A 27,904-nucleotide genomic window follows, 5' to 3' on the forward strand; every position below is an offset into this window, starting at 1 on the left:
GATACGATAGCACGAAATGTAGCATCTACGACAAGTAGTAGAAAGTTAAAGATTTGTAGCATAACGGATACATAGGAATACATACATTACAGAAGAATTGAAACAAAATAACTAGATTTAATAGAAAAGATATCCAAAAATAAGAGTATAAAGTGATATATAATAAATTTTCACTCAAAAGTTAATTTACTATATGGCTTGAGCCTTTCAGGATGGTACCTCCAAGCAGGCGTCTCTATCCGAGCCACTGAACCCGGAATAAAACGCGTCCGGGCTCTGGATCCGGTTCGAAATTTCATTAACCCACATCGTTCTCAGAAAAGCCCAAGGACGAGCCTTCCCCTCTCCACCTGCTTCCGGACTCGACCTCCTTCCCGAAGCCCTAAACCTACCCTAGCCTCCGCCGCCGGCCATGTGGCGGTGCCGGCCGTTCCTCCCGCGGGCCTTCTCGCCCTTCTCCGCCTCCTCCTCCGCCGCCGCCCTCCGCCCCTCCCGCTCCTACGGTTTGATCCCGATGGTGATCGAGCACACCTCCCGCGGCGAGCGAGCGTACGACATCTTCTCCCGCCTCCTCAAGGAGCGCATCGTGTGCATCAACGGCGCCGTCTCCGATGACACCGCCTCCGTGGTCGTTGCGCAGCTCCTCTTCCTCGAGTCTGAGAACCCCTCGAAGCCGGTCCATATCTACATCAATTCACCGGGCGGCGCCGTCACTGCCGGCCTCGCCATCTATGACACGATCCAGTACATCCGATCCCCCGTCACCACCCTCTGCATCGGCCAGGCCGCCTCCATGGGCTCCCTCCTACTGGCCGCCGGCGCCCCCGGCGAGCGCCGCGCCCTCCCAAACGCCCGCGTCATGATCCATCAGCCCTCCGGCGGCGCCTCCGGCCAAGCCACCGACATCGCCATCCACGCCAAGGAGATCCTCAAGGTCCGTGAACGCCTAAACGCCATCTACGCCAAGCACACCGGCCAACCCATCCAGCGCATTGAGCAGTCCATGGAGCGGGACATGTTCATGTCCCCTGAGGAGGCCAAGGAGTTCGGCCTTGTCGACGAGGTTATCGAGCACCGCCCCCTCTCTTTGGTCACCGATGCAGTCAGCAGTGACACCGGAAGCGGTGGCGAAACTGGAAGCGGTGGCAACACCGGCGGTGGAGGCAGCGGCGGGAGTAAAGGCAAGGATGAGGGTTCAGGATGATTCGGTGGAAATTGTCCATTTTGATGATGACTTTGCGTGCGTTGGGTGAAGCAGGTTTGTAAAAGGATAATTTATTCCGGATGATTTTGATTGGACTGCATTGGATGCTGCTGCTTCTTAAATGTGAATTTTTTACTACAGGAGATAATGACTGTTTAGCATTTTATTTAGTGGCCTTTTTATGTATCTTTGTTTGAGAATTTTCTCCTTTTAAAATGAAGATACATTTCTTGGAAAAATGGATGCTGGCTCTCTATGTGATTGTCCCTTGTTAGCATTTCTTTGTGGATCAGTTAAGTTCTTATTTTGGTAGCGATTATAAATTTTGATCTTTTGTTTCTTGTTCGCTTTGCATCTTTAGTTCTTAAAATGTTTAATTTTTATTTGGTTGGCCTAACACACTTCATATATGGAATCACTTACCATCTTGATCAAAAGTTCCTATACATATTACCAATATCTTAATTGCCACCTGAGATTTTCCCATGTCATGATATTTTGCTGCCACCTCAATATGAAGGAATGAAGGAGATAATAAGTTTAAGAAGTTTTGCTGTTTTCAACTTGGATTTGAAGCAAGCTATCATTTTGGTTTAGAGGGAGTGGTTTGAGTTTAAGATTATAATTTGCTGGGCAAAAGGGTAGGAAGAGAGGTGATTGGAAGCTAAGTGAAGGTTACCATGTGGTGAGATAGAAAAGTCTGCAAATGTGATATCAAGAACAAGTCAAGTATCAATACTACCTTCTGTCTGGATTGCAACGAGGGAGATATTAACTATGTAGAAGGAAAATCTCCCACTGTAAAAACATTGTCCAGAAGTTTTTTGGACTTATTGCAACCTTTCGGACTCTAGCTTGATAATTTGGTCTAAGAATGTATCAGGTGCTTTAGTAATGCACTGAATTACTGTATGTTTCTTTCAGCAGAGCAACCAAGGTAGTTTAGTCCTCATCATTGGCTAGGCTGGCTAGTCCTGGTTGTCCTTTTAGCCATCTCTAGTTTATCACCTCCTTTTTATGTGTCCAGTACATCACATCTACATGTCTTTACCGCTGAATTGACTCCATACTGGGCATACCAAACTGTACCACTATGTTATTTCCTTAGCAATAGCTATTTCCTTGCTTTAATTTGGTCCATTGGATCTCAGCAATGTGTAATATTTTCCTTGAATGTTTTTTTATCACTGAATGGATATTTTTTAGTTTCCTAGAAAACCTCCATGACTACCTGCTGAAAGACTAAAGGATAGGAGACCGAGACTTCAAGGAACAAAATCAGCAACCATGTGAAATTGTAACCGATTTTTTCTTATTCCATATTAGGAGGTCCGACCATGACTGGATGTCCAAGAGTCCAAGAGTGGAAGCCACCTTTTCATTTTTACCCTACCAAATAGTTGGAATGGTCCCCACCCCACCCCACCCCACGAATCTTTCCTCCTTTTTCACCCTTCCCATCCTTCCTTTTCCTATCTTTTTTCTACTATTAACTCCATAAGCATTCTCGTGCAAGCTCTTCTTCTTTCTTCATAGTTGACCAGTCCTCTTTAGCTCTTGCCACATTCGTTCTCATGTGGTTCAGTTTCCACTTAAGTGACTGACCTTGTATGTGGAGCCTTTCAAAGTTTTAGGTCCTACAATTTAAAACACAGTTGAGGCCAACCACGACAAATCGTGTCGCTTCATCTAAAGACACTCTAAGGTAGTAAAGATACCTGTAGGATGTCTTGGACAATGTAAATAAGCTCTACCTACAGCTGGATTACAACAAATCATTCTTAAACATTCACTACTTTTCCATTTCTGATGTTGGAGAATCAAATTTTTGGAGTCGTGGTAACAAAAAAGATTTATAGATGCCAAGGATCTCAGAGAGTGTAATTGTGTTTAGGGCCGCAAAGAACAGAAGTTAAGATTGCTAAAGATTTCTGTTATGCACTGAAGCTTGGAAACGTGGTATAAAATTGATTAGGAAAGTAGAGTTTCAAAAAAGGTTTGAGGATCTAATGCTTGATATTTAAATGATGATATAAATTCATTTCCTTGACTCCATAAATATCTAGAGTAGGGCTTCTAATCACGTGATCTACTTAAAATAGGTTTTCAAACCACCTGCAAAACATTGAGGCAGGAATCGACCTCAAAACTGTAATAGGAGTTAAATAGAAGTGCTGAAATTACTTATAATACCAATCAAATAGTAGGTAAAGCCCAAAACAAGAGAAAGAGTGCTTCTGCTTCATGTTCTCTTTACTTTCAAGCACTGTCAACCTTCTGAGAATTTTTCTCTGCTCCTCCATATATGGTCCAAAAGATCAGGATTCATAAGTTTGTTTATCTGATGATTTTTGAAGCAGGAAAGCCATAAAATCACAATTATTATGAACCTTTGAACTTTGTTATAGAGTTTGATCAATGAATTCTTTCGTTAAAATAACAAAACCACTTTTCCTAATAACAAGGCCTACCCGTCAATATTTAACACAAGTAAGATCTTCATCCCATCTTTATGGATTGTGAGAACTGATATCTCATGTCCATTCAAATGGAGCTCCTATACTCGCCTACTATTATATATCTCTATTATTAGTCGTGTCTTATTGTTGCCCACATCCTCTTATGTTAGAACAAGATATTGATGTGAACCCTTGGGGCTGGGGTTCACATGTAAATCAATCTTGTGCTGGAGATAGTGCTCAAAATGGTTTCATGTTTTATTTGTTCTTGCTGTCTAGATATTTATGCATCAATAATATGTAGTGAAGTCCTTAATAAGTGGTTAGATGGTTAGATAAGTGTAAATTCAATAGTTTCTAGGGTTTAATTTGGTGGTATCCTGGACAAGAGGAGGCTTTGAATCAAAGGAGGGTTGCAACTGCTCAAGGAGTTAACAAAAAGAAAATCTGCTGAAAACAGTGTAAAAGGAGGGATTTAGGAATTCTAATTTGTATGTCGAGGGTCAAGCCAACAACTTGGTCTGGTCTGATCTAGGCTTAAAAGTTTAGAAGCTGTTCAGGTTTATTACGGTCTTAGCATGATACAGAGGTCACAACAGATACAATGACACTTTTGTGACCAAGGTGAGAAGAAAGGAAGTGAGAAAGAGAGGGTAAAGAAATAAATATTGGCATAGGCTCACACCAATAACCGGGTTGGTTCTGATCTAGGCTTACAGGGGTCGCAACAGATTCAATGTCTCTTTGTGAAAAAAAAATGTGAGGAGAAGAAAGGGGAAATGAGAAGGAGAGAGTAATGAAAGAAATATTGAGATGAAGAAAAGAGACCTAACTCTTCAATATTCTCAATTATTTGTCCAGGCTTTTATCTATTAATTATGTCCCAACCTCTTGTTGCTATGCAACAGCCTCCTCCACAAACTTTTATCTATTAATTATGTCCCAACCTCTTGTTGCTATGCAACAGCCTCCTCCACAAACTTTTATCTATTAATTATGTCCCAACCTCTTGTTGCTATGCAACAGCCTCCTCCACAAAGTAATGGGCTCACTTACCGGGACACTAAGTCCGAAAAGATAAAAATTGAAACTAGATACGAATATAACTTCAGGGAAATTTACTTGCTTACCCTCCAAATCTCACATAATATACCAAAAATCTGCCATCAAATAAAGACTTTTTAAAGTCATTTGCATTCTATGGAAACATGTTGCATCATTTAGTGATAATAGATGAAAGTTTTACATGAGTTTGGTGTCTTAATTTATTGCTCCTTCACCATCACAGGTAGGGGCAGGAACCCCTTAAGCTATGGTTAAATTTAGCACTAACCTTACTGTGTGTATTTTGCTATTCATAACTGGTCTTTGATGATATCAATGCATTTTGGTGTGGCAAAATAGTTGTGTTTGTTTTGATTTCATAGTCAGGTTGATGATAAGGTGATGGTTGTTGTAGCATGTCATGGGCCATTGAAAGAACTATCATTTGATCAACTCTTCAATGTACAATTCCTAATAGAGGTTCTGATTAGACATTTATCTCTTTAACCTTGCAATCTGCTAAGGCTAACATAATTATATTACTATAAAATTGAGCTTTCAATCCACTTTGTAGAGAGTAGGTTCTCCATAATGGTACCATCTTATGAGATGATAACATTTTTTTTATATGTAGCCTTTGTTCTAAGGAACCCTTGGTTTTCCATGTGCTATTTTTTAGGATATTTCCCTTTCATCATAGATTTGTCATGACCAACGTTCATTGTATCGGTGCATATCACCCCGAGACTCGATACAGAGGGGCTTAGTAAGTCTCAATATGTGAACCGACTCCCATACCAGGCGTATCGACACTGTATCACCATCATATCAATATGGGGTTCAGTACTGAGATTGCAAACCTTACTCATGATCTTCACCTCTAGGGATCTCATTCTTTTTTCAACTTTCTAGAGTTATATTGGATAAGAATAGGGGAGGAAGAAATCATTCCACCATGATATTTAGGTTGTTAACCTCGAGGCTTTTTAACTTTCATGTAAATTCTTTAGTAAGGGAAACCTACAGGAAGTTGTCCCTGAAGGTTTTTTTTTTCTCTTTTTTTTGTTGTAGTGCATTGAAGTTTGACATCGTGTGCTTTATTATGAATCCTTTGATTCATACTTGCCATGATATCCAACTTGAATTTGATGTAGAACGTAGAAAAAAATTTTGCAGGCATTTCTGCTCTGATACAGCATAACTTTTAGGTGATTTAAATATAATTCGAGTTCTAGGGCATATCAAGAAAATTGGTTTGTGTGTTATGAGTGCTGGATATCTTGAAGCTTGTGAATTGGTGGGCCAAAAGGGCTAATGAAGGGTATTATTGGTCGTTGGGGCTTGGAAGGTGCTGGGTTAAGGAGTAAGATGGTTCGCAAAGTAACGGTTGGTTTAATGAGCTATGCTAGTTAATAGTTGAAAATCAACTAAAAATATTGGAAAGAAGTTTCAAGAAAACTTAAATGTACACATTTGTTGATAGGTTTCTTGGATTAGGATTGATCTGCCATAAACATGGAAATTTTAAGGGGCCTAACTTATAGATATAGAGATGAATTAATCAAAGTCTGAGGGGATTTATGATCGGTTTTAGTACAAAACTAATGTCAGATCATGACCAATCTGATATGTCTTTGCAAATTTTAAAAAAAAGTGGTATAGAAAGGGAAAAGGGGGAAAAAGGAAGGTGGACAAGCGACAGTCATTTCTGAGTTTTTCTTTAATACTTACATTGGAAAGATATGAACTGGATTTTACTCCAAACTCGTGGTTGTTTGAGAGCTCTTTCTTTAGTGAGTTGAAGGACTTACATTAGTTTAAATTTAAAAAAAACCTTCATGGTTAACAAAAATCAGAAACTGAGTTTGGATTGGCTAGTTGGTGAGTTCCAAATCAATTTTCCAGATTTCACTTAAGATACTAAAATTCACCATTAGGTCTGAAAAATTTGAGTTTCTGTTTCACAAACAAGAGTTGTTCTAATCATTGATCAGGGCATTGGAGACTGAAGGAATGCTTACTACAGCCATTTGCAGGTCAACACAGAAGATTTCACCAAATGGGACTTGGAGATACTGTACATTTTGGAAAAAAAAATTTAAACTGTGGTAGGAGATTGCAAATGAAAGAAATTGTTTGGCAACGTTTCTGATGAGAGACGACAATGTGAATTATGAAGGTCAAAGATTGGTTTGTTTTCGATATTGAAGAAAATCTGAACTCCGAGTTGTATTGTCTATTGGAAAGAGGGAAAAGAGAAACTTGCGCTTAAAGGAAGGAACCTGGAGGAGCCATAATAGCTATGTAGGAGCGAGGGCGACGAAGATGGCCTGACATAGAGAAGGTTGATTGAAATTAAGATGGCTAACCCTTGGTAGGACTGCAAAGAGTTCATAGAAATTAAGAGGGAAGTTGCCGGAAGGAAGCGAACAACATGTGATTTTAGATCTCAAGGTAAGGTGTGTTTATTCAGCAAAAATTTCTCTATTGTTAGATTCGGTTGCCTTCATCACAAGGTCAGGAACGATTTTAAGGATCGCCAGCAAATATTATAGGTAGCTCCACGGTACAAGAACACATATTGAGAGCTCCAGTTATGAGGCAAAATGTTTTCTTCAGTTGGAGTTCTAAGTATTTGATTCAATCCACTGCTTGGGTGCAAATGCTTAGCTAAATTGTTCTCCATGAGGAGCCTTCGCAGCAGCTGGATCCCCAGTGTTCTCCTTCATGAGATGGTATCATTAAAACAGATCAGGATATAATTCATCAATTCTAACTTAATAGTAGTGGTGTCATTGTGCATCTTCTTACTAGTTACAAAAAGAAAAAAAGAGGAGAGAGTCTGAGATACAACTACCAAACTGTAACAGAACAAAAAATAATTATAAAATTAACAAATCTCAGACAAACATAGACACCTTATTCCTCAGACTGGTGAGGCAACAACAATGGATGGCCAGATCTCCAAGCTTTATTTTCCAACACCAGTGCACTCCACTTCTCTACGTCTCGATTTTACTGCAGCAGCTTGTTTTTTATTAACCCACAGAGAGTTCTTGCAGGTACGAGGGCAGGTGTGCATTGGATCGGTACAGAAGCAACCTAGTGGTGCACAGCTGCATTCATCGCAAAGAGCAAGGTTTTCATGTTAGCCAAAATACTGCAATCACTATCTGGCATCTGCTGATATATTGTTATTGAAATCTCGATCCTTATTATCTCAACTGATATATATATATATATATATATATATATATATGTCGGTCGATACAATATTAATATATTAGCTGATATAACATAACTAGTCTGCTAATCATTTATATTAAATTTTTATTAACTAAATATTCAAGACAGTCTATGACAAAGAATTCAAGTTTAATATAATGGCCGAGATTTGTATGTCTTGGTTTCTATCACAAGACTGAAATCTAGAGAAATATATGAAATTCTAGATCTTTCCATTTTCCTCAAGTTTCCTTCTCAGTCAAGATAAATGAGACTTTGTTCATATAAGACTCATTTGGTTTACATGGAGAGGAAGAGGAAAAGTATGATCAATGAGAAAATAGAAAAATGTCTTTTGTTTGATTGAAGTTTTCAAAGAAGAGAAAAGAGAAAGTAGATTTTATATAGAAATAAGACTTTCTCGTGTCATGAAAAAGAAAAATCCATATAAGAATGAAAAAATCCAATTAGAATCGGGGTATTTTTTTTTTTTTCAAAAGTATCCTTAAGCTTTTAGATAGAATAAGATAAGATCTTTCCCCATATTAAGGCTATAGTAGGTGTTTTATATAACTTTCTAAGAAAGATAGATGCTCAATGAAACATAAGTCAATCTGCAATGTGTCACTTTTTCACGGTCAAATAAATATGTAAAATCATTTTTTCAGACATTATATATCTAGACATCAGCTTTCTAGAAATAATATTTCGGTCAGCTTTCTAGAAAAATATATTTTGGTGAGGAAAATTTTTTCAGTGAACCAATAGAGTCTATATGGGCATTCACCAAGGTGACCAAGATTATACGTTAAAAAACATGCAAAAAATAAGAAAAAACTTGTCATAAATGTATGCTAGAGAGTCATACTTGGGAAATATCTGTATCCATGTGGGAGTTGTTGACTCGAAGCACTATACTAATTGGGAGTATTACCTGAGATTGGGAGATCTAGAGTAGGCTGCAAGCCTGCAACCGAGAGTCCAGTGGGTGGCAAGGAAGCCCAGCGTTACTTCTCGGAGTATCAAAACACTTAGCAAAACGTTACAATTATTTCGTGCCCATGGGCGACATGGAAGAAAGAGAGAGGGAGCCCACTCAGATCTGGAAATTAAGAACGAGTTTAATGTGGAGTGTTTGTAACTTGCGAGGAAACGAAAAGAAAAATAAAAAGAATCCGAGAGCACAGACGTGGAGGAATCCCGGTACCCCAAACATTCATGGAGAATCTGAGAACAAATCTTTCCGTGCTGTCTTGCCGTTTAGGTGGTCAAATAATTTAAATCTAATAGACAAGCTGACATATAATGGCCCGCAAAAGATTAAGATAAGTATAGAGAAGATGAGAGCAGACCCAAAAAAATTCTCCTCTTTCCTAAGAAAAGATTGGAATTCCTCTCCTAACAAAAGATTGTAATTCACATCTTAAAATACACCCATTTCTTATTAATTAATGGGGAGGTAATATGGAAAAGATGGAAAGAAATTCTCTCCACTTTTCTAACATTTCTAGCAAAGCAAGAGAAGAGTGGGGAGGTAATACAATCTCCCAGAGACCTCTTGATTTAAATTTTATAAATTTTTATTGAAACTAATGTCCCTACGCCTCCTAATTACTAGCTGCTCACTCTCTCTAACCCATCTCTCTACTCCATGATTGGCACGTGTATACCGCCTCTCAGTTCTATATCAATACTATTAAACCAAGATTCGTCATCTCAATATCGGACTTCGTATTGGTGCTACACTAGCACAGTATCGATATGATACGGAGTAAAATTTTTTTGGCATACTGAGTATCGGTACGCCATCCGTACCAGATACCGATATCAAACTGGTACGGTACAATATGCCTCCTAATGTCCGATTTAGTATGTTCTGTATCGTTCGGTTCAGATTGGTACAACATACCATGTACTAAACTTTTTTTTTCTTGAAGTATATCCTCATTTGTTATTTTTTTCGCTCGAAATTTTTGATTAAACTCGACTTTAGCAGACGTCGGTCCACGACCATGCCAAGTGTTGGGGGAAAACCAAAGTCGTAGTATTGGGGAAAAAACCAAGTCATGCCAACCAGGAAGGCGCCCGACCAGGAAGGCGCCCGACCAGAAAAGCGCCCGACCAGAAAGTCGCCCAATCAGGGAGGCGCTCGACCAAGGCGCTCGACCAGAAAAGCGCCGACCAAGAAGGCGCCCGACCAGACAGGCGCCCGACCTCACAACGCTCAAGCTGGAGGCACCCCGCTGAGCAACTGGCTCGGCTCGGCACCCGTGCCGAGCCCATGCCTTAACCAAATATCCGACCCCCGCCTAATCCTCTAGAGGATCTGACAGTTAGATACCCGACCCCACCGTACTCTGTTACCGTCATCAAGCCATTAAGGCACGTGACTTCCGCAGGCCTTCGGCATGCCCTATCATTAATGCGTGTGACCCCTGCGGGCCTCCAATGCACTCAACCATTAAATGAACACGGCTCAAGATGATCTCCGGATCACAGGACTATCAAAGCGTATGGCTCTTCCTGATCACCGGTTCACTCAGCAATCAATGCACTTGCTATCTACGAACCCCAGGCCCACCACGGCCGGCGGTTCAACCACTCCAACAGGTCTGATCAACCATGATAGTTCGCTGACTCCGGTCTGATCCGGTCTTATTCTCCACAACGCCATTAATGAGCATGATCGTGCCCAATTATCACGAAAAAGACAATCTACCCTATCACCTCTCAGGTAACATAATATCCTTCTATAAAAGGGAACCTAGGGAGAAAGGAAAGGGGGATACAAGAACGAACATTCTCCTCTTTTACTCCACTCATACACTAACCCCCCTCTGACTTAAGCATCGGAGGGCCGGCGCCGGAAATCTCGGCCACCAGCTTTCTTGCAGGATTCTCCAGGAGGACGCTACCAGCTGACGCACCGCCACCTACTGTTCCAGCAGCGGAGCTCCTCCCCTCTCGGCTCACGGTCGCCCCCGGGTCCAATTTCCAGCAACAGTTGGCGCTAGAGGAAGGGCCCGAGTCGCGGCCATGAAACTGAGAAGTAAGGGAGCTTCCAATGCCTCTCGACGTCCTCCACTCAGTCCTGGACACTCTGTCCAGAACTCGCCACTTTCGGCCGAGTCAACTCAAGTTCGGCCGGAGCAGTTTGATGCCCTGGTGCAGCAAGTGCAGGCCTTGGCCACCGCTGTCCAAAGCTTGCAACCCAGGGGCATCCCGACGGCACCGTTCCCTCCGGCCCCGGTTCAGCCGGTGCCTCCTGCAAGCGGACCCCCCTTCGAGGTCAGGACTCTCAAGTTCAGGCCTCCCTCTGGAGAGAGCATCCGGTTAGAGGTCCCGGTGGCTGGCCACAACCATCAGAGGCTGAGTCGGTCCCAGGGCAACCTGCGCCGGAGCGGACCGCCGCGGCGATCCCCCAGAATGATGAACTCGACAAGAAGGTCGAGAAGCTGGAGCGCCAGATTCAGGCACTCCACGGAAGAAAGTCGGGACGTGATGGTGACTTCGAGTTCACCACGAAGTCCCCCTTCTCCCAACAAATTGAGGATAAGCCGGTCCCGCCACGATTCAAGATGCCCTAGGTGGAGCCTTACAACGGCAGGACCGACCCCTTGACCACCTGAAAAGTTATCGGGCCTTAATGGCCCTACAGGGAGCCTCGGAGGCCATGCTGTGCAAAGCTTTCCCAGCAACGCTCCGAGGACCAGCCCGGCTTTGGTTTACCGGGCTGAAGCCGAGTACCGTTTCCTCCTTCGAGCAGCTCGGCAGACAGTTTGCCAGCAACTTTGCCGCCAGCCAGCCCCAGCGGCGGACATCGGACTCCCTCCTTGATATAAAACAAAAGGAGGGAGAGTCCCTTAGGGAGTATTTGGACCGATTTACCGCCGCGACATGGAAAGTCCGGGAGCTTGACCAGTCAATTGCCATGTCGGCACTAAAGACTGGAGCCCGGTCTTATAGGTTCCTCTTCTCCATCGAGAAGAATTTCCCTGCGGACCTCACTGAAATGCTGGTTCGGGCGCGAAAGTATGCGAAGGCCGAGGAAGCTGTTGCCGTTAGACGGAGCGACGCCGAGCAGACGTCCAAGAAGCAGAAAAGACGCCGCGAGGAGCGTGGCCATCCCAGAAGCCCGTCCCCGCGCCGGGCCAAGAATCCGCCCCGTCTGAAGAGTCCACCCCGATTACGGGGACCACCTCAGCAGAGGTCACCGCTCCGCCCGAGGTTTCCACCACGGGCCCGCATACCCGAAGGGAGGTATGAAAACTACACTCCCCTTACAGCTCCTCGGGCCGAAATCCTCATGGAGATTGAGGGCCGGGATTATTTCCGGCCCCCGCCCCCGAGACGAGATCCCGGAGCCCGACGCGATCTCCGGAAGTACTGTCGTTTCCATCGGGATCATGGCCATGATACGGAGGACTGCTTCCAGCTCCGGAACGAGATCGAAGCACTCATTCGCCGAGAGGTGCTCGATCGGTTTGTACGAGGCCGGCGTGAAGAGAAAAGGCCAGCGGAGAGAGCCGCACAACCTGAAGATCCAAATGCCAACAGGCCCATCGCCGGCACCATCAACACCATCCGAGGCGGGGCCTCGGTCGGAGAAGCTTCAGGGGAAGGGACCTCCTCGAAGCGCCTACGTGCCTCGGAAGCCATCTCATTCTCAGATGAAGACTTGGAAGGAGTTGAAACTCCCCATGATGATGCCGTGGTCATCTCTATGATTATAAATAGATTTGATGTAAAACGCATCTTAATCGATAATGGAAGCTCGGCGAACGTTTTGTATTTTGATGCCTATTATAAAATGGGGATGACAGAAAAGCAACTACGGAGGATGAATGCTCCGTTGGTCGGATTTACTGGGGATTCGGTCCCAGTAGAGGGTGAGGTCGATCTCCTGATCACGGTCGGGCTCGCCCCCCGGGAAAGTACCGTGAGAATGGGCTTCCTTGTGATACGCCTGCCCTCGGCTTATAATGCCATCCTTGGAAGACCAGGGCTCAACGCCCTTCGAGCCGTGGTCTCAACTCGCCACCTGCTCATGCGATTCCCCACCAACCAAGGAGTTGGTGAAGTTCGTGGGGACCAGGCGATAGCGAGATGATGCTACATGGCAACCCATGAGGCGAAGCGACCGGCCGAGGTACCGACCCCAGCAACAGATCAGCCTTCGGCTGAAACCCTGGAAGCACGGGTCGGCCCTCAGAAGAATCGGGTAGAGCCCGGTGAGCTACTAATCCAAGTTCCTTTGCACGAAAACTTTTCCGAGCTAACTGTGCAGGTCGGCTCCGGCCTCAATGATCGTGAAAGGGATCGCCTTGTCGACTTCTTGCGGAACAACATGGATGTCTTCGCATGGTCGCCCGCGGATATGCCAGGGATAGATCCGGAGATCATGGTCCACCGGCTCCAAGTAAAGCCAACCTGCAAGCCTGTGCGACAAAAGAAGCGAGGTGCCGCTCTTGAACGACAACGAGCAGCAGCCTAGGAGGTTGATAAACTTCTCAAGGCTGGCTTCATTCGGGAGATATCCTACCCAGAGTGGCTCGCCAATGTGGTCCTCGTCAAAAAGGCTAGTGGGAAATGGCGCATGTGCGTGGACTACACCAACTTGAATAAAGCCTGCCCAAAGGACAGCTTCCCACTCTCCAATATCGATCAGCTCGTGGACTCCACCTCGGGACATGAGCTGTTGGCATTCATGGACGCCTTCTCCGGATACAACCAGATCCGTATGGCGCCAGAAGATGAAGAAAAGACGGCCTTCATCACCGACGGAGGTACCTACTGCTACAAAGTAATGCCATTCGGCTTAAAGAATGCCGGAGCAACTTATCAGAGGCTGGTCAGCCGGATCTTCAAAGACCAAATAGGCCGAAACATGGAGGTCTATGTTGATGACATGCTGGTGAAAAGCAAGGTGGCGCAAGACCATGTGACCGACCTTGATGAAGCATTCTCCACACTCCGAAGGTACCAAATGAAGCTCAACCCAGCCAAATGTACGTTCAGAGTCACCTCGGACAAATTTCTTGGCTTCATCATTACGCAGCGAGGAATCGAGGCCAATCCTGAAAAGATCCGAGCGCTCCAAGAGATGACGCCTCCGAGGACAGTCAAGGAGGTACAACGGCTTACGGGCCGAGTCGCAGCTCTCGGGAGATTCATCTCCCGATCGGCCGAGCGCTGCCTTCCATTTTTTGCGACTCTTAAGAAGCCAAAAAACTTCCTATGGTCGGCCGAGTGCTAGAAATCTTTTGAAGAGCTCAAGCACCTTCTTGCTTCTCCTCCCCTGCTCACAAAGCCTCGGCAGGGTGAACTCCTCTACCTATACCTAGCTGTTTCCCCTGTAGCAGTGAGCTCGGTCCTGGATCGGGAGGAGGGCAAGCTTCAAAAGCCAGTATATTACACCAGCCGGGTCTTGAGGGATGCTGAGACCCGATACTCCAAGCTGGAGAAGACTGTCTATGCCTTGGTCATCTCAGCTCGGAGGCTCCGACCCTATTTCCAAGCCCATATGATGGCCGTGCTGACCGACCAGCCAGTAAAGTAGATCCTGCAAAGATCAGACCGCGCAGGCCGGATTACCAAGTGGGCCGTCGAGCTCGGGAAATTTGACCTCGAATACCGACCCAGACCGGCGATCAAGGCGCAGGCACTCGCCGACTTTATAGTCGAGTGCACTGTACCAGACGAGGCCGAGCCCGAACCAGAGCCTGCGCCAACAGAGCAGACCCCGAGCTCGACGTGGACTCTGCACGTCGATGGTTCTTCAAACTCGGGGGATAGCGGAGCGGGTCTCATCCTCACCAGCCCGGATGGGGTGGTTGCCGAACAAGCCTTACGCCTCGAGTTTCCTGCTTCCAACAACATGGCAGAATACGAAGCACTCGTCGCCGGGCTCAAGTTAGCCAGAGAGCTAGGAGTGAAGGACCTGAGGGCCTTCAGCGATTCTCAGCTCGCCGTCAACCAAATCCTGGGTGACTTCGAAGCCAGAGATCCCACAATACAGGAATATCTTTGGAAGGTACGGGATCTCACCTCGACCTTGAATTCTTTCCACATCCAACATGTCGCCAGGTCAGAGAAACTTAGGGCCGACCAGCTGTCAAAGCTGGCATCCTCTCGCATGAGCGAGCTTCCCAAAACGATGGCACTGAAATATCTCCAAAAACCCAGCACGGAGGAGCTCGAGCGGGCCCTTTGCATTGAGTTCGAGCCAAGCTGGATGGACGAACTCATCAGCTATTTGCAAAACGAAGTCCTCCCCAGTAATGAGCGTGAGGCTCGCTGAGTGAAGCGTTCCGCCGCCTGGTACATATTGCACGAGGGAAAGCTTTATCGAAGATCTTTCACCTCTCCCCTCCTCAGATGTCTCCGCCCAACAGAGGCTGATTATGCAATGCGTGAAGTCCATGAAGGAATTTGTGGAAATCATCTGGGAGAACGAGCATTGGCCCATAAGATTCTGCGCCAAGGGTATTACTGGCCGACACTCCAAAAGGATGCTTTGGACTTCGTCCGAAGGTGCGACCGATGCCAGAGAAACGCCAATGTCTAACGCCGACCCTCGGCTCCGTTAACCTCCATCAGCTCCCCTTGGCCTTTTGCCCAGTGGGGAATCGACATCCTGGGACCATTCCCTCTGGCGACCGGGCAAAGAAAATTCCTAGTCGTCTCCATCGACTATTTTACCAAGTGGGTGGAAGTCGAGCCACTCGCCCGGATCACCCAGTAGAAGATGCGGAATTTTGTCTGGAAGTCAATAATCTGCAAATTTGGGCTCCCCCGCATCCTCATATCGGACAACGGCCGCCAGTTCGACAACCTCCGCTTTAGAGAATTCTGCTCCGAGCTTGGCATCGACCACCGCTTCACCTCGGTCGCGCACTCTCACACAAACGGAGAAACCGAGGTAACAAATCGTACTATTTTGCAGGGGCTCAAAGCTAGGCTCGATAAATCCAAAGGACAGTGGGTCGAAGACCTATACAATGTCCTATGGGCTTACCGGACCACATTCCGTGTCCCCACCGGCGAGACTCCCTTCAATTTAACATATGGAACGGAAGCTGTCATCCCGTTGGAGATCGGGCTCCCTTCTCCGAGGGTAGAACACTATGATGCCAGCTCCAACTCCTCACAGCTCAGAAACAACCTGGACCTAATCGAGGAGACAAGGGAGGCCGCCCAAGTTTGCATGGCAAGGTACCAGCAAAAGACAGCGCAGTACTACAACGCCAGAGTCAAAATTAAATCCTTCAAAGCAGGGGACCTCGTCCTTAGAAGAGCCGAGGCCTCCCGACCGACCGAGCAAGGGAAACTGGCTCCAAATTGGGAGGGACCTTACCGAGTCACACGCGTCCGGCGGCCCGGAACTTACAAGCTGGAGTCTCTCGATGGGACTCCCATTCTACGAAACTGGAGTTTTGAAAATCTCCGCATGTACTACCAGTAGAACCCCGAGGGGTTTCCCATTTTTTAATCATAAATCTCATTTTACAACAGCTTATGTGCACTTGTTCAAATCCGCCAATTCTCCTAATGATTGTCTCATGGTACCAGGCCTGGCCCAGCTCGTCAATCAGCATAGAGCGGAGCCGGGCGCTTTGACGAAACCTTGGAGCGTCAAACATCGAGCTCGGCTCGATCTCCATCAAACATCGAGCTCGGCTCGATCTCCATCAAACATCGAGCTCGGCTCGATCTCCATCAAATACCTCGACCACGGTCGGGATGCCCCGATACTTCGGGATGATGGAGCACCTACGTGGTCTCTCCGAAGATGTTCGTGAGTTCGTGAGTTCGTGGAGTTTGTGAGTTCGTGAGTTCGAGATGCAGTCTCCACTAAACATCGAGCTCGGCTCGATCTCCATCAAACATCGAGCTCGGCTCGATCTCCATCAAACATCGAGCTCGGCTCGATCTCCATCAAATACCTCGACCACGGTCGGGATGCCCCGATACTTCGGGATGATGGAGCACCTACGTGGTCTCCCCGAAGATGTTCGTGAGTTCGTGAGTTCGTGAGTTCGTGGAGTTCGTGAGTTCGTGAGTCCGAGATGCGGTCTCTACCAAACATCGAGCTCGGCTCGATCTCCTATCCGTGATCAGCGAAATATTCGTGATTGGCGACAAACATCTCTGATGGCAACTGGCTTTTATTATGCCGGCATCCCCAAAGAACGGACTCCGAGCAGAAGAGCGTCCTCAAAATCGCCGAGCAAAGCTCACAGCCTCGGCATAAGACCCTCATGGTACCAGGTACCCTTTTATTATTATTTCATTTACTTCATTCCTGATTAATTAATTACCTGAATGAAACCCTGACCAGCGTCGAGGTACCTGGTCGGGCCAATCATTGCTCGGCTTCGCCCATCCCACATGCACTGTTCGACAGCGAGCTATAGCCTAGTTCGACAGCGAGCTATAGCCTAGTTCATACTGGCAGCTCGATGAATTCTCATCCCGAGCTTTGGGACATCCCCGACTCGGTTTTGTCGGAAGAAGTCTGACAATCCGCCTCGGCAACCTAAGGTCCGAGTTTGAAGTCCAAATAAAATTCAGAGTTTAGTGACCTTTGGTCCTAGGGCTCGGCCGAATTCTGAGCTAAGCTCGAGAAGGCTTACCGAGCCTAAGCGTATCCTCTGACATAAGCATCGCGATATCACTAGTCGAAGGTCCGAGCAGCAGAAACTCAGACCTGAGCACGGGCTGGATAAATATGCCGAGCCTAAACGCAGGTCTAACTATGTAGCGGACGAAATTGGGGCTGCAGAGCCCAAGTCCTTCGAACCTAAAGCGGATCCAAGTGAAGAAACTTAGGCCTACCAAAAATCGAAATATAAATTAATTGTAAGTCAAGAAAGTGTTCATTTCATTTAAAAGAGCCCGAAGGCTAAGTACAAAGTTTGGGCTCGGCCTTAACAATATGGAGGCCATCCCAATTTACAAAAATAAAGAAAATGAAAAACTTCAAGGCTCGGCTCTACTATCCTCGGCGACTTCAGGAATGGCTGGTTCCTCTGTGATCGAGGTTCCTACCTCAGCCTCGGCGACCTCGGGAGCAGCCTCGGGCGCCTCGGCCGGGCCCTCCTGGGCAGCCCCGTCAGCTGTCAGAGTTTTCGTCTCCGCCTCTGACTCCTCGACCCCCGCTCCTGGTTGAAGCAGGTTAAGGTCGAAGTCTGGAAGAAGTCGCCGCAGTTGGTTGCGGAAGTCCTTGAAGCCCTGGATGAGCCCATTTACGCCTTCCTCCTCTAATAGGTCGCGAAACTCTTCCGATTCACGGAAGAGTTTAACAGCGTCCTGGGCCTGCTCCCGAGCCTCCTTCTCCCGAGCCTCGTGATAGGCAGCCTTCCGCTCCAAATTCTTTATTTCCCGTTCGCGAGCAACGAGCAAAGACTGCGCGTCGAGCAAATGGGCATCGAGCTCTTGAGCCTTGAGGCGAGCTTCCCCCACCTCCTGCTCGCGGATGGCGAGCGTCGACTCGGCCTCGGCCAGACGAGCCTCCACGACGCGCACTTCAGATCTGACTAGAGTGTGCGCGCCCTTCTCCTCTTCGAGCTCGGCGGTCAGAGCCCGAATCTCGTCCTCGGCCGCCCCCACTCTCGTCTGGAGCTCCAGGCGCTCGGCCTCAGACACCAGGCGCCTCGCCTCGGCCTCCTCGTGCCCCCGCTGATGCCTTCGGGCTCGCTCCCAATAGTCTTGGATAATGTGCATCAGCGTCTCCGTCTCGTGCAGATGCTGTAAAAAGAGGGACGTGAGAAACAAATCCAATTTAAAATAAACTTGCACCAATATAGTTGCACAAATGAAGAGATTTAACTTACCCGGACGGCAGAGCAAAGGGCAGAGTCCATGAAGGCGCCATAGTTCATGGACCGGATCTTGGCTTGGTCGGCCGGGAGCAGCGCGACCCAAAGAACCTCGCGCGCTACTTGGGGGTTATCGAGGGCTGAGTCGCCCTCGAAAACCGCCCACCCGGGAGCATAAGGCACCCGCTCCCGGGGGCCCGACGAGCCCGGAAGGCCAGCCTCGGCTGGCCTGGGCGGAGCCGACCCCGTAGCTCCTTGACTATTCCCCGGCTTGGGACTGGGGAATTGGGGTCGGACAGGCGGCCGATCTGACTGCCGCAAAGTTGGGGCGGGGCGCGCAAGCGCCAAATCCGCCGTTGAACTCCTCCCTCCCTAGTCGGTACTCGGGGCTTCCTGCCGACCAGAAATTTGCGAAATTGGCGCCGGGCATGGGAGCGCCATCGTGGCTTCACCGGAGATTGCGTCCCTGGAACCTGGGCTCTCCCTCCGACCAGCTTCAGAATGCGCATTGCTGGGAGCGCCCGTCTCGGCCGCCGTGGTCGCCGAGACCTTCGCCTTCTTCTTCGGCTCGGTCGGCTCCCCCGCGAGCTCGGCCGCCCTCTTCTGAAAACGGGCGTACAAGACCTCGCTCTTAGTCACCATTTTTGCGATATTTGCAAGGACGAGCAGGATTAGCACAGAATAATAGCAGAATAAAAAAGTAACTTTCTATTATTACCCTTACCTTGAGGACGCGCCGAGCTCAGGCCAACATTCACTAGAGCGTCCTCGCTTATGAGGCCACTCAGCAGAATACCATCCCCGAGGCTGCGAACGGTGTCAAGGATCCCCTGCTCGCGCATAAAAAGCTTGGAAACTTTGTTGACGGTCCTAAGTCGGCTCGGCCTCCACCTAGGGTCAAACCCCCATGTCCGCTCGGAGCCCAGGAAGAAGAATTTCTTCTTCCACTCATGAATGGACGATGGGGCACCCTGGAAGAGTGGCCGACCCGTCCGAAGGGTGACGTAGAGCCACTCTCCGTCTTCCGGGTTCGACTTCAACACGAAAAGTCGCCGGAAAACGTTCACAGAGGTCGGAATCCCGAACGCCAAACACAGCGACAGAAAACCGACGATTGTCCTCCAGGCATTCGGAGCGAGTTGCGCTGGGACCAACTGGTACTCCGTGAGCAACTCGTTCACGAACCTGTGAAAGGAAAATCGTAGGCCGGCCCAGAGTGCCTCCACGTACACTCCGATTAGGCCTACCGGGGGATTCGTTACTCGATCCCCCAATCTCGCGGGCTCCAAACGGAACCCTCGTCGAGGAAAGAACCATTCCTCGACCATTTCGACCTCTAGCTCACTCATGGTGGACTCGATATCGCTCGGACCGGGACCCATTAGGAGGAAGAAGAGAGGAAAGGATTCTGGAAGGATAAAAAAAAAAAGAAGAAGAGAGACCTGTGAAGTTTGCCGGAGACTGGAAACTTCGGACTGAGAAGAAGCTGGAGGAAGAAGACAATAAGAAAGTAGCTGGAGGCTAGGTGAGGGCTTATGTAGGTTCCTCCAACGGCCCAGATCAGCGAGGAAAAATGCTGCTCCTCGTTCAGATCATGACGCGTGTAGGCTCGAGAGCCGGAGCGCCGCATTCAATTCAGGCTGACGCTTCGAACACAGAAGCGCCTCGTCGGATCATGCGGCCCTATCATAAGCCCGCGACGCGAGGACGCTTCAAGAAAGGTACCCTAATAATGAAACGTTTCGGGAAAGAAGAGACGCCGTCTATTAAAAGCGCCTCGAGGCACGCGATAATTCGAAATTTCCCCAACTCATAATGACCCGACTAAAACTACTTCCCGCGTTCAAGCTGGTGGCTAGCTGGAACTCGGAAGTCGGGGGGTAGTGTTGGGGAAAAACCAAAGTCGTAGTATTGGGAGAAAAAACCAAGTCATGCCAACCAGGAAGGCGCCCGACTAGGAAGGCGCCCGACCAGAAAGGCGCCCAATCAGGGAGGCGTTCGACCAAGGCGCTCAACCAAAAAAGCGCCGACCAAGAAGGCGCCCGACCAGACAGGCGCCCGACCTCACAACGCTCAAGCTGGAGGCACCCCGCTGAGCAACTGGCTCGACTCGGCACCCGTGCCGAGCCCATGCCTTAACCAAATATCCGACCCCCGCCTAATCCTCTAGAGGATCTGACAGTTAGATACCCGACTCCACCGTACTCTGTTACCGTCATCAAGCCATTAAGGCACGTGACTTCCACAGGCCTTCGGCACGCCCTATCATTAATGCGTGTGACCCCTGCGGGCCTCCAATGCACTCAACCATTAAATGAACACGGCTCAAGATGATCTCCGGATCACTGGACTATCAAAGCGTATGGCTCTCCCTGATCACCGGTTCACTCAGCAATCAATGCACTTGCTATCTACGAACCCCAGGCCCACCACGGCCGGCGGTTCAACCACTCCAACAGGTCTAATCAACCATGACAGTTCGCTGACTCCGGTCTGATCCGGTCTTATTCTCCACAATGCCATTAATGAGCGTGATCGTGCCCAATTATCACGAAAAAGACAATCTACCCTGTCACCTCTCAGGTAACATAATATCCTTCTATAAAAGAAAACCTGGGGGGAAAGGAAAGGGGGATACAAGAACGAACATTCTCCTCTTTTACTCCACTCATACACTAGCCCCCCTCTGACTTAAGCATCGGAGGACCGACGCCGGAAATCCCGACTATCGGCTTTCTTGCAGGATTCTCCAGAAGGACGCCACCAGCTGACGCACCGCCACCTACTGTTCCAGCAGCGGAGCTCCTCCCCTCTCGGCTCACGGTCGCCCCCGGGTCCAATTTCCAGCAACACCAAGCTATTTCCTCTGCATCGGAGCATGACACAGGTCTTGCTGCCGGCTAAGACAGCTTTACAGCCACCCTCAAGATGATTCAAATAGTCAGAACAAGCCCTACTCTCTCTCTCTCTCTTAGAAAGGAAGGCCGCTACCGCTCTTTCTCTCTCTAAGTTCTCTCTCTTTCTCTCTCTACCGTGTCTCTTGTGGCAAGTGGACTGCATTGGGTTCCTTTTTTAAGATCAGGATTGGCTCAGTCTATAGGATACTGCCCTTTGATCAAATTAGTTTGTAGTTATTGGGCTTAACTCCGCGTTAGGATGTTCGGATTTTGGATTGTAATTTGAGGATTTATCACGTTTAAATTTTAATAGAGATGTAAATTGGATATTAGGTGTTGAAAACAATTTTCGGAGTTACTCAGTTTAGTTTTTGATCATCTTGTGAGGTAAGTGATGATCTTTTTTTTAAAAGATATTTTATTTAAATAATATTATATTTGACATTAAATAAATTATTAATCAATTGATATGTAATTTATGAATTTTATAAAACCATGTTTTAAATAGAAAATAAACATATAATTTTGAAGTAATATTTTTTTGGAATGTTATTATATTATTTATTGAACTTATATTGTATATATATATTTTGATTGGATTATGATATATTTATTATTTTGTAAAAAGAGCTATGATACGTATCAATGTTAGACTCTCAGCTTGACTATATTTTGAATTCTGCCAATTAGGAGTTATGCATTGGTACTTTGACTGTTACTAAACTTATCATTCTGGTCCTACCAGAGAATATAACTGTGGCCCACACCGCAATATATAAATATAGTATTCTGGCTTACTTTGCAGGATATAAGTGTGGTTCTATTTTCTGACCTAGCTATAAGGTATAAGTATGGTCATATTTAAAATATTGTTGAGTTGAATGTGCTATATTTTAAATCAGACTTATGAATATGAATATTTGAGAGATATTAAATTTGTTGGAATGGCATTTTGAAAAAGAATTGATTTTCTTTAAACACCATATATATATATATATACTATTTGGCTTATATTTTAAATTGTTGCATAATTTATCTAGATAAGATATTAACTACTTATTGGGTTGTGAATCCTATTATCTTTTCTTTTTTTAGAGATTCAGAGAATTAATTGCAAATGCGGGCACTGCTGCCGTGAAAGTGAGAATAGAAGCGAGATTGAATAATATAGATATAGTTTAGATTTAATATTACTATTAATTTTTTTTATAGGTCCATTATTAATCAGTATTTTAAGTATAACGGTTGTTGTAAGGCTCTGGATATTGTTAAAAAAAAATTGAACTAATAATTATTAAATTTTAGATTTTAGTTATTTAAATTTAATTTGCTGTTTTGCATATAATATCATGATGGGATATGTTGCATGTACGAGTATGCAACGGTTGCCGCATCTCCAGCCTATAATTTCGGATCGAGGCACCAAACCAAAATCAATCGTCCATGGCTATATTGATGCTTTGCTATTCAGAAACAACAAAAATATCCAGAGCATTTGAATCAATTCAGATCCTCTTATCTCTAGTGATATATAACCTTGCCATGTTAGAAAGGTAGAGGACATTCCACAACCTGATGCACCGTTTCTGCATCATAAATTTGCTTGACTTGATCTCAGAGAGAGAAATAACATTCCAAATGCTCGGTTTTTGTACTTGTTTATTGTATATGTTATCCCAGTGGGACCCCACCATCAAGGTTTATTTTCTGTGAACATCAATTGCTTATCAAATATCAATACTATCTCTTCATTAACCATGTAACACCTCGGTTACATTTTAATTCATTAACACAACGGTGCGGTTATTCTTTTAAGCGGAAATTGCTATGCTGCTGACTGCTGGACGACCGGACCTTCAGGTAGGTTAATCGGTGCGAAGAATACGAGCTTCATGGGACCCTCCCGGGTCTTCTCCCAAACTACGGCCTCGTACTTTGCGATGGATATCTTGTCCTTGGCCTCTACCACCAACCGATAGGCAATTCCGGGCAAAAACGCGGTCTTACCCTTCAGTGCCTTCACCACCTTGCTTAACGCGAGCTTGTCGTTAGCGAGCTCGTCGTGCTCCGACACTGCGAACTCCGCAATCTCCTGGACGTGTGGGTCATCCGTGTTGAGTGGCTTCCAGACCCCGAGAAGAGGCTTGCTTGTGGCTTCACTTGCTGCAAGGGCTCGAGGAGGTGCATGGATGGTGACGAGAAGAAGAGGGAGGAGGAGGAGGAGGAGGAGAGGAAGAGCTCTCATGGTGATGAAGGCGTTGGTGAGATGTGAGGGGGGCGAGAGTAGATGGGTAAGGGGTGGGTGGGGTTTTTAGAGGTTTGGAAGAGCCGTTAAGGATTGGGGTGCCATTAATTGAAACCAGGGAAGGGGCGTTATGGTTTGAGGAAGGGGCGTTCAGGATTGAGGCAACTCTAGAAACTGGGAGGTTCAGGTTTGGCAACTTCTAAATCACGCCTACCAAGCTCGCAAAGTTAGCGAAGAGATGAATTGGTATCTCTCGAAATCTCCTTCAAATGATGCTCTGCAAACCTCACTTAAAAAAATCACTCAAATATTGTGCTGTTATACATTTCTACACTGCCGCCTGCATTGTGCTGTGGGCCAAATGATGGAGCAACAAATAGTAGCAGCGGCCCAGATTCGGAACATGACATGATGATGCTATCGAGGAGTATAACCTATGAGAATACGAAGCCAATATTACTTTTAGCTTTTACATCCATTATAATAAAATATAATAATTAAAAATCTAATTTCATCATCTATTAAATAAAATAAATATTATTTTAGAGCGTTTAAATCCAACATCAATACCAAACCCATCACCCTCATCATTTAGAAAATCATTAGCTACAAATTTATTGTTAATACTAAAATTCTTCTACAAAATCGCCAAGCTTGCTAGCGCATACTCCAAGTCTAGACCAATCTTTGTCCCTACTAATTCTATTTGCTTAGACAGAGAAAAATAAAAATAGAGGATTACATGATATACGTTAAACTTGGGCTGGCCTTTCCGGTTGGCCCACAAGCTTAAGAAACTTGGGCTGTTACAGCTACTTAGGGCAGATGATACAGTTTTGGAAGCAACTTGGATCCTCTGCTGTGCATCTCTAGATGATTGTCATCAAAAGATAAACAACTATCAAAATATGTTGTGTATGACATGACACGCATTTGTGGACTTACTTTGTTGGTTGGTCGCCCATCTTTTGGTGCGACGGCCATTCATAGTTGCACAGTACTCTGTGGTGCCGTGCATGCGCTGCAGAGGATTTGTGTTCTTTCTGAAGGAATTGAAAAATAGTAATCTTCTAGTTAACCATATATTTCTGCTGATCTTTGGACTGAGGATCTATTTATAATCATGGAATTCAGAGTCCCTTGGGGGGTCTCTCTCTTTCTTTCTTGAGTTATTAATAGTTGATTCGCAAGTTACATTAGGGTTCCAAGAGGGAGGACATGGCGGCAGCTGGCCTTAGCAAACTTGGCACCAAGGATGATGCCGTCAACGAGGCTGACCATGGTGGCAAAGCTGGAAACAGCAACATTGGAAATGCTGGAAAGGATGGTGTAGCACCTGATAACCAGAAGAGAACACATGCCTACTAGGCATGATTCGTATGGCATGCAAAGCCCAGGAAAAATTATATATATATATAGTATCAGTATAGGTAACTAAGATATTAAGCTTTCTTAAAGTGAATACATATTCATAAAACAACATCCAACATTATTTTCAGACTTTATCTATATAGATTACAACATATTTCAGTATATAAAAAAGGTTGCTTCTAGTCCTAGTCCTCTCACTGATCATGGCCCATAATCCCATCCATGCTATTTGCCTGAAAAGGAACAAGAGATAATAAAAGTGATCTAAAAGCCCAGTAAGTCATTTCTATGTCTAGTTTGATAAAACTTAATATGCACAGAATATCAATTCTTATAATATAGGAGTCTCTCTTATAATTAACAGCATGCTTAAGAATATAAAATACATATTTCAAAATATCTAATGCATCTAGTCAAAAGATAAATTCCAATCAATATGTTTAACCATCCATACTCTCTCCTAGCTTTTACAACTATAGCTATTATCGGCCTGTGGCAAGGCTAGCCTAGGCCGAGCAGAAAGCCAACGAGGCTGAGCAGTAGGCCAATGAAGTAGATCAGCGGATGCCAAAGCCGATCGGCAGATGCCGAGGCCGAACAGTGGGCCAATAAGCTAATCAGCAGGTTGCCGAGGCCAGGGAGTAAGTCATCCATGCTGAGGCGAAGATTGTGAAGGTGGTCAAGGAGTACCGCGCTCCGGAAAAGTTTTGAGAGGAGACCCTAGAGAATGGGACCGACACCTTCAAGAAGTGCTTTGAGGCCTGTTGAGCTCGGGCTTAGCGGTTCTTCTTGAGGATGGACTTCTCCGGCTTCGACGACAATGACGACGACGACGACAAAAGCGCTGAGGTGGGCCAAGGAGTTGATCTAGGGGGGATGCCCTCCTTGTCCCTAATCTTTGCTTTGATGTTGCGGGCCGCGTCCGAGGACTCGACCCCCCGGGTGATGGTCTTATTGGTGAGAATCTTCATGAAGATCTGTATCTTTTCAACCGAATAAAGCTGGATACCTTGGCAGCGGCGAAGGCGAGTAGTGAAATCTCACGTACCTTTTTGTTCTTTCTTCTTTTTGCTTGGATAGAATGAGCTCTTTGTACTTTTTATTTTGTTCAGTCTTTATGAAGGTCAGTGTAATGAAAGTGGAGAATTTCTAAAGTATCTAGCTTCAGTTTGTGTCCTCATTATTTGCTTTTTGTTGAAGTTTAGGTCATCGCTCTAAGTTTTGACCTTCTCTTGTAGCTCTTTCCGCTTGGCTTCTACTGAGGTCAATGTATATACTGAAAGATAATAAAAACTAAAAAAATTTCTCAAGTACCTAACTTTGGCCTTTACTTATGTTTTTTTTTATATGAGATTACGCTTCTATTAAAGCTAGGAAGTGTTTACACTTGGCATTTGCCCGTACTTAAATCTTGGAAGTTTACTATATTAAAGCTTGACATTAACCTGGTTTCGTACAAGTTTTACTTGCTATAGATTTTGGTCTTGAGATGTTAATGATACCAAGGCTTACCGATTTAAAGAAAATATAATAGAACAGTAGAATAAGGAAATCTTGGAAAAAAGAAAACCTTTAATCTTAAGCTTCTAGTCTGTAAGTTTATCTACTGTAATGCCATAATTCAGAGATTCTTGAAAATTGATTTTGCTAGTGTGATCATGATGTTGTGTAGTGGTGCTCAGTAGATTAACATTTTAAAATACGGTTGCTAATTATACGCTTAAAGCCATTTTTCTGTTCTTTTCTAAGTTCCAGTCCCTTATATTGCAGCATATTTAAGATATTCTTTTCTAAGTTCAGAAACATATTTTGTATTGTATAATCGTACACCTTTGAAGTTCTTAAGTTTATTTTTTAAAAGATATCTAAATAATAAACTTTGTTTTGCATGGGCGTGTGTTTAGTCCCATATCGGTTATTCGCTGGGTAGATCTTGGATACTTATACAGGATCAAGGAACCCAAATAATGACTTCTGGCTAGCCATTTTGGGTGAGGTTACAGCATAGGTCTGCAAGATATGGCACAACATGGTAAGTTCAAGTTTGGGTGTTGAAAGTCGGCGTGAAAACTAGTGGCCTTCATAGTGATACACAATCTATTTGCCTTAATAGTAAAGGCGAGGGGGAAGCCACATATATCAGGTCATAAATGAAGAAGAAGATAGTAGGAATGCGAACTTATCATATATTTTACCCTATGAGGAGGCAACAACAAAATTCATAGGATAGGTTGTGCACAGCGAAAAGGAGGCTTACTGGTTGTATTGTGATTAGAATTAGTCATGGGTCGGGCTTGGGCACAAAGATGACGAAATTTTAAATAAGTTTGGCCGGAAGCCCGATTAAAAATGAATAGAATTTAGACCCGAGGCCTGGCTCGTGATCAGCTATAATTGTGTTTGTGGGGATTCGATGGGTTTTAGTGTTGGAAGGAGAGAGCAATTTTTGTTTTGTTGGAACAAAAACCATACAGACAAAAAATTATTCTTGCTCGAAGGAAAGGTTTAAGAGATGAGTCAACTCTTAATAGACGCGATACTAGAACCAGGTATGCAAAGCAATGATTTGAATGGGAGCGGACTCGACTAAGCCTGAAGAAAGGCACTAGTAGAGATTCGCACATACAATTGCAAGGGCT

General features: G+C 45.6%; 2 protein-coding genes across 3 annotated transcripts; one reads left to right on the forward strand and one right to left on the reverse strand.

Annotated features, from left to right (window-relative positions):
- The first annotated feature begins 287 nt into the window (after positions 1-287).
- Positions 288-7,910, forward strand: LOC103718059 (ATP-dependent Clp protease proteolytic subunit). Of its 2 annotated transcripts, none has more exons than XM_008806698.4 (2): positions 288-1,258; positions 7,770-7,910. In XM_008806698.4, the coding sequence occupies exon 1, from the start codon at positions 413-415 to the stop codon at positions 1,202-1,204; it is 792 nt and encodes a 263-aa protein (XP_008804920.2). In that variant the 5' UTR covers positions 288-412; the 3' UTR covers positions 1,205-1,258; positions 7,770-7,910. The 2 variants fall into 2 exon arrangements, with proteins under 2 accessions (XP_008804920.2, XP_008804922.2); XM_008806700.4 differs by lacking the exon at positions 7,770-7,910 and adding an exon at positions 1,426-1,481.
- Positions 7,911-23,474: 15,564 nt separating this feature from the next.
- Positions 23,475-23,894, reverse strand: LOC120106895 (cysteine proteinase inhibitor 1-like). Its single transcript, XM_039119990.1, has one exon. It carries the CDS (start codon positions 23,892-23,894, stop codon positions 23,475-23,477), a length of 420 nt encoding a protein of 139 aa, XP_038975918.1.
- Between the last annotated feature and the right edge of the window lie 4,010 nt (positions 23,895-27,904).

Source organism: Phoenix dactylifera, unplaced genomic scaffold (assembly GCF_009389715.1).
Source record: "Phoenix dactylifera cultivar Barhee BC4 unplaced genomic scaffold, palm_55x_up_171113_PBpolish2nd_filt_p 000675F, whole genome shotgun sequence".
NCBI classification, from domain to species: Eukaryota; Viridiplantae; Streptophyta; class Magnoliopsida; order Arecales; family Arecaceae; genus Phoenix; species Phoenix dactylifera.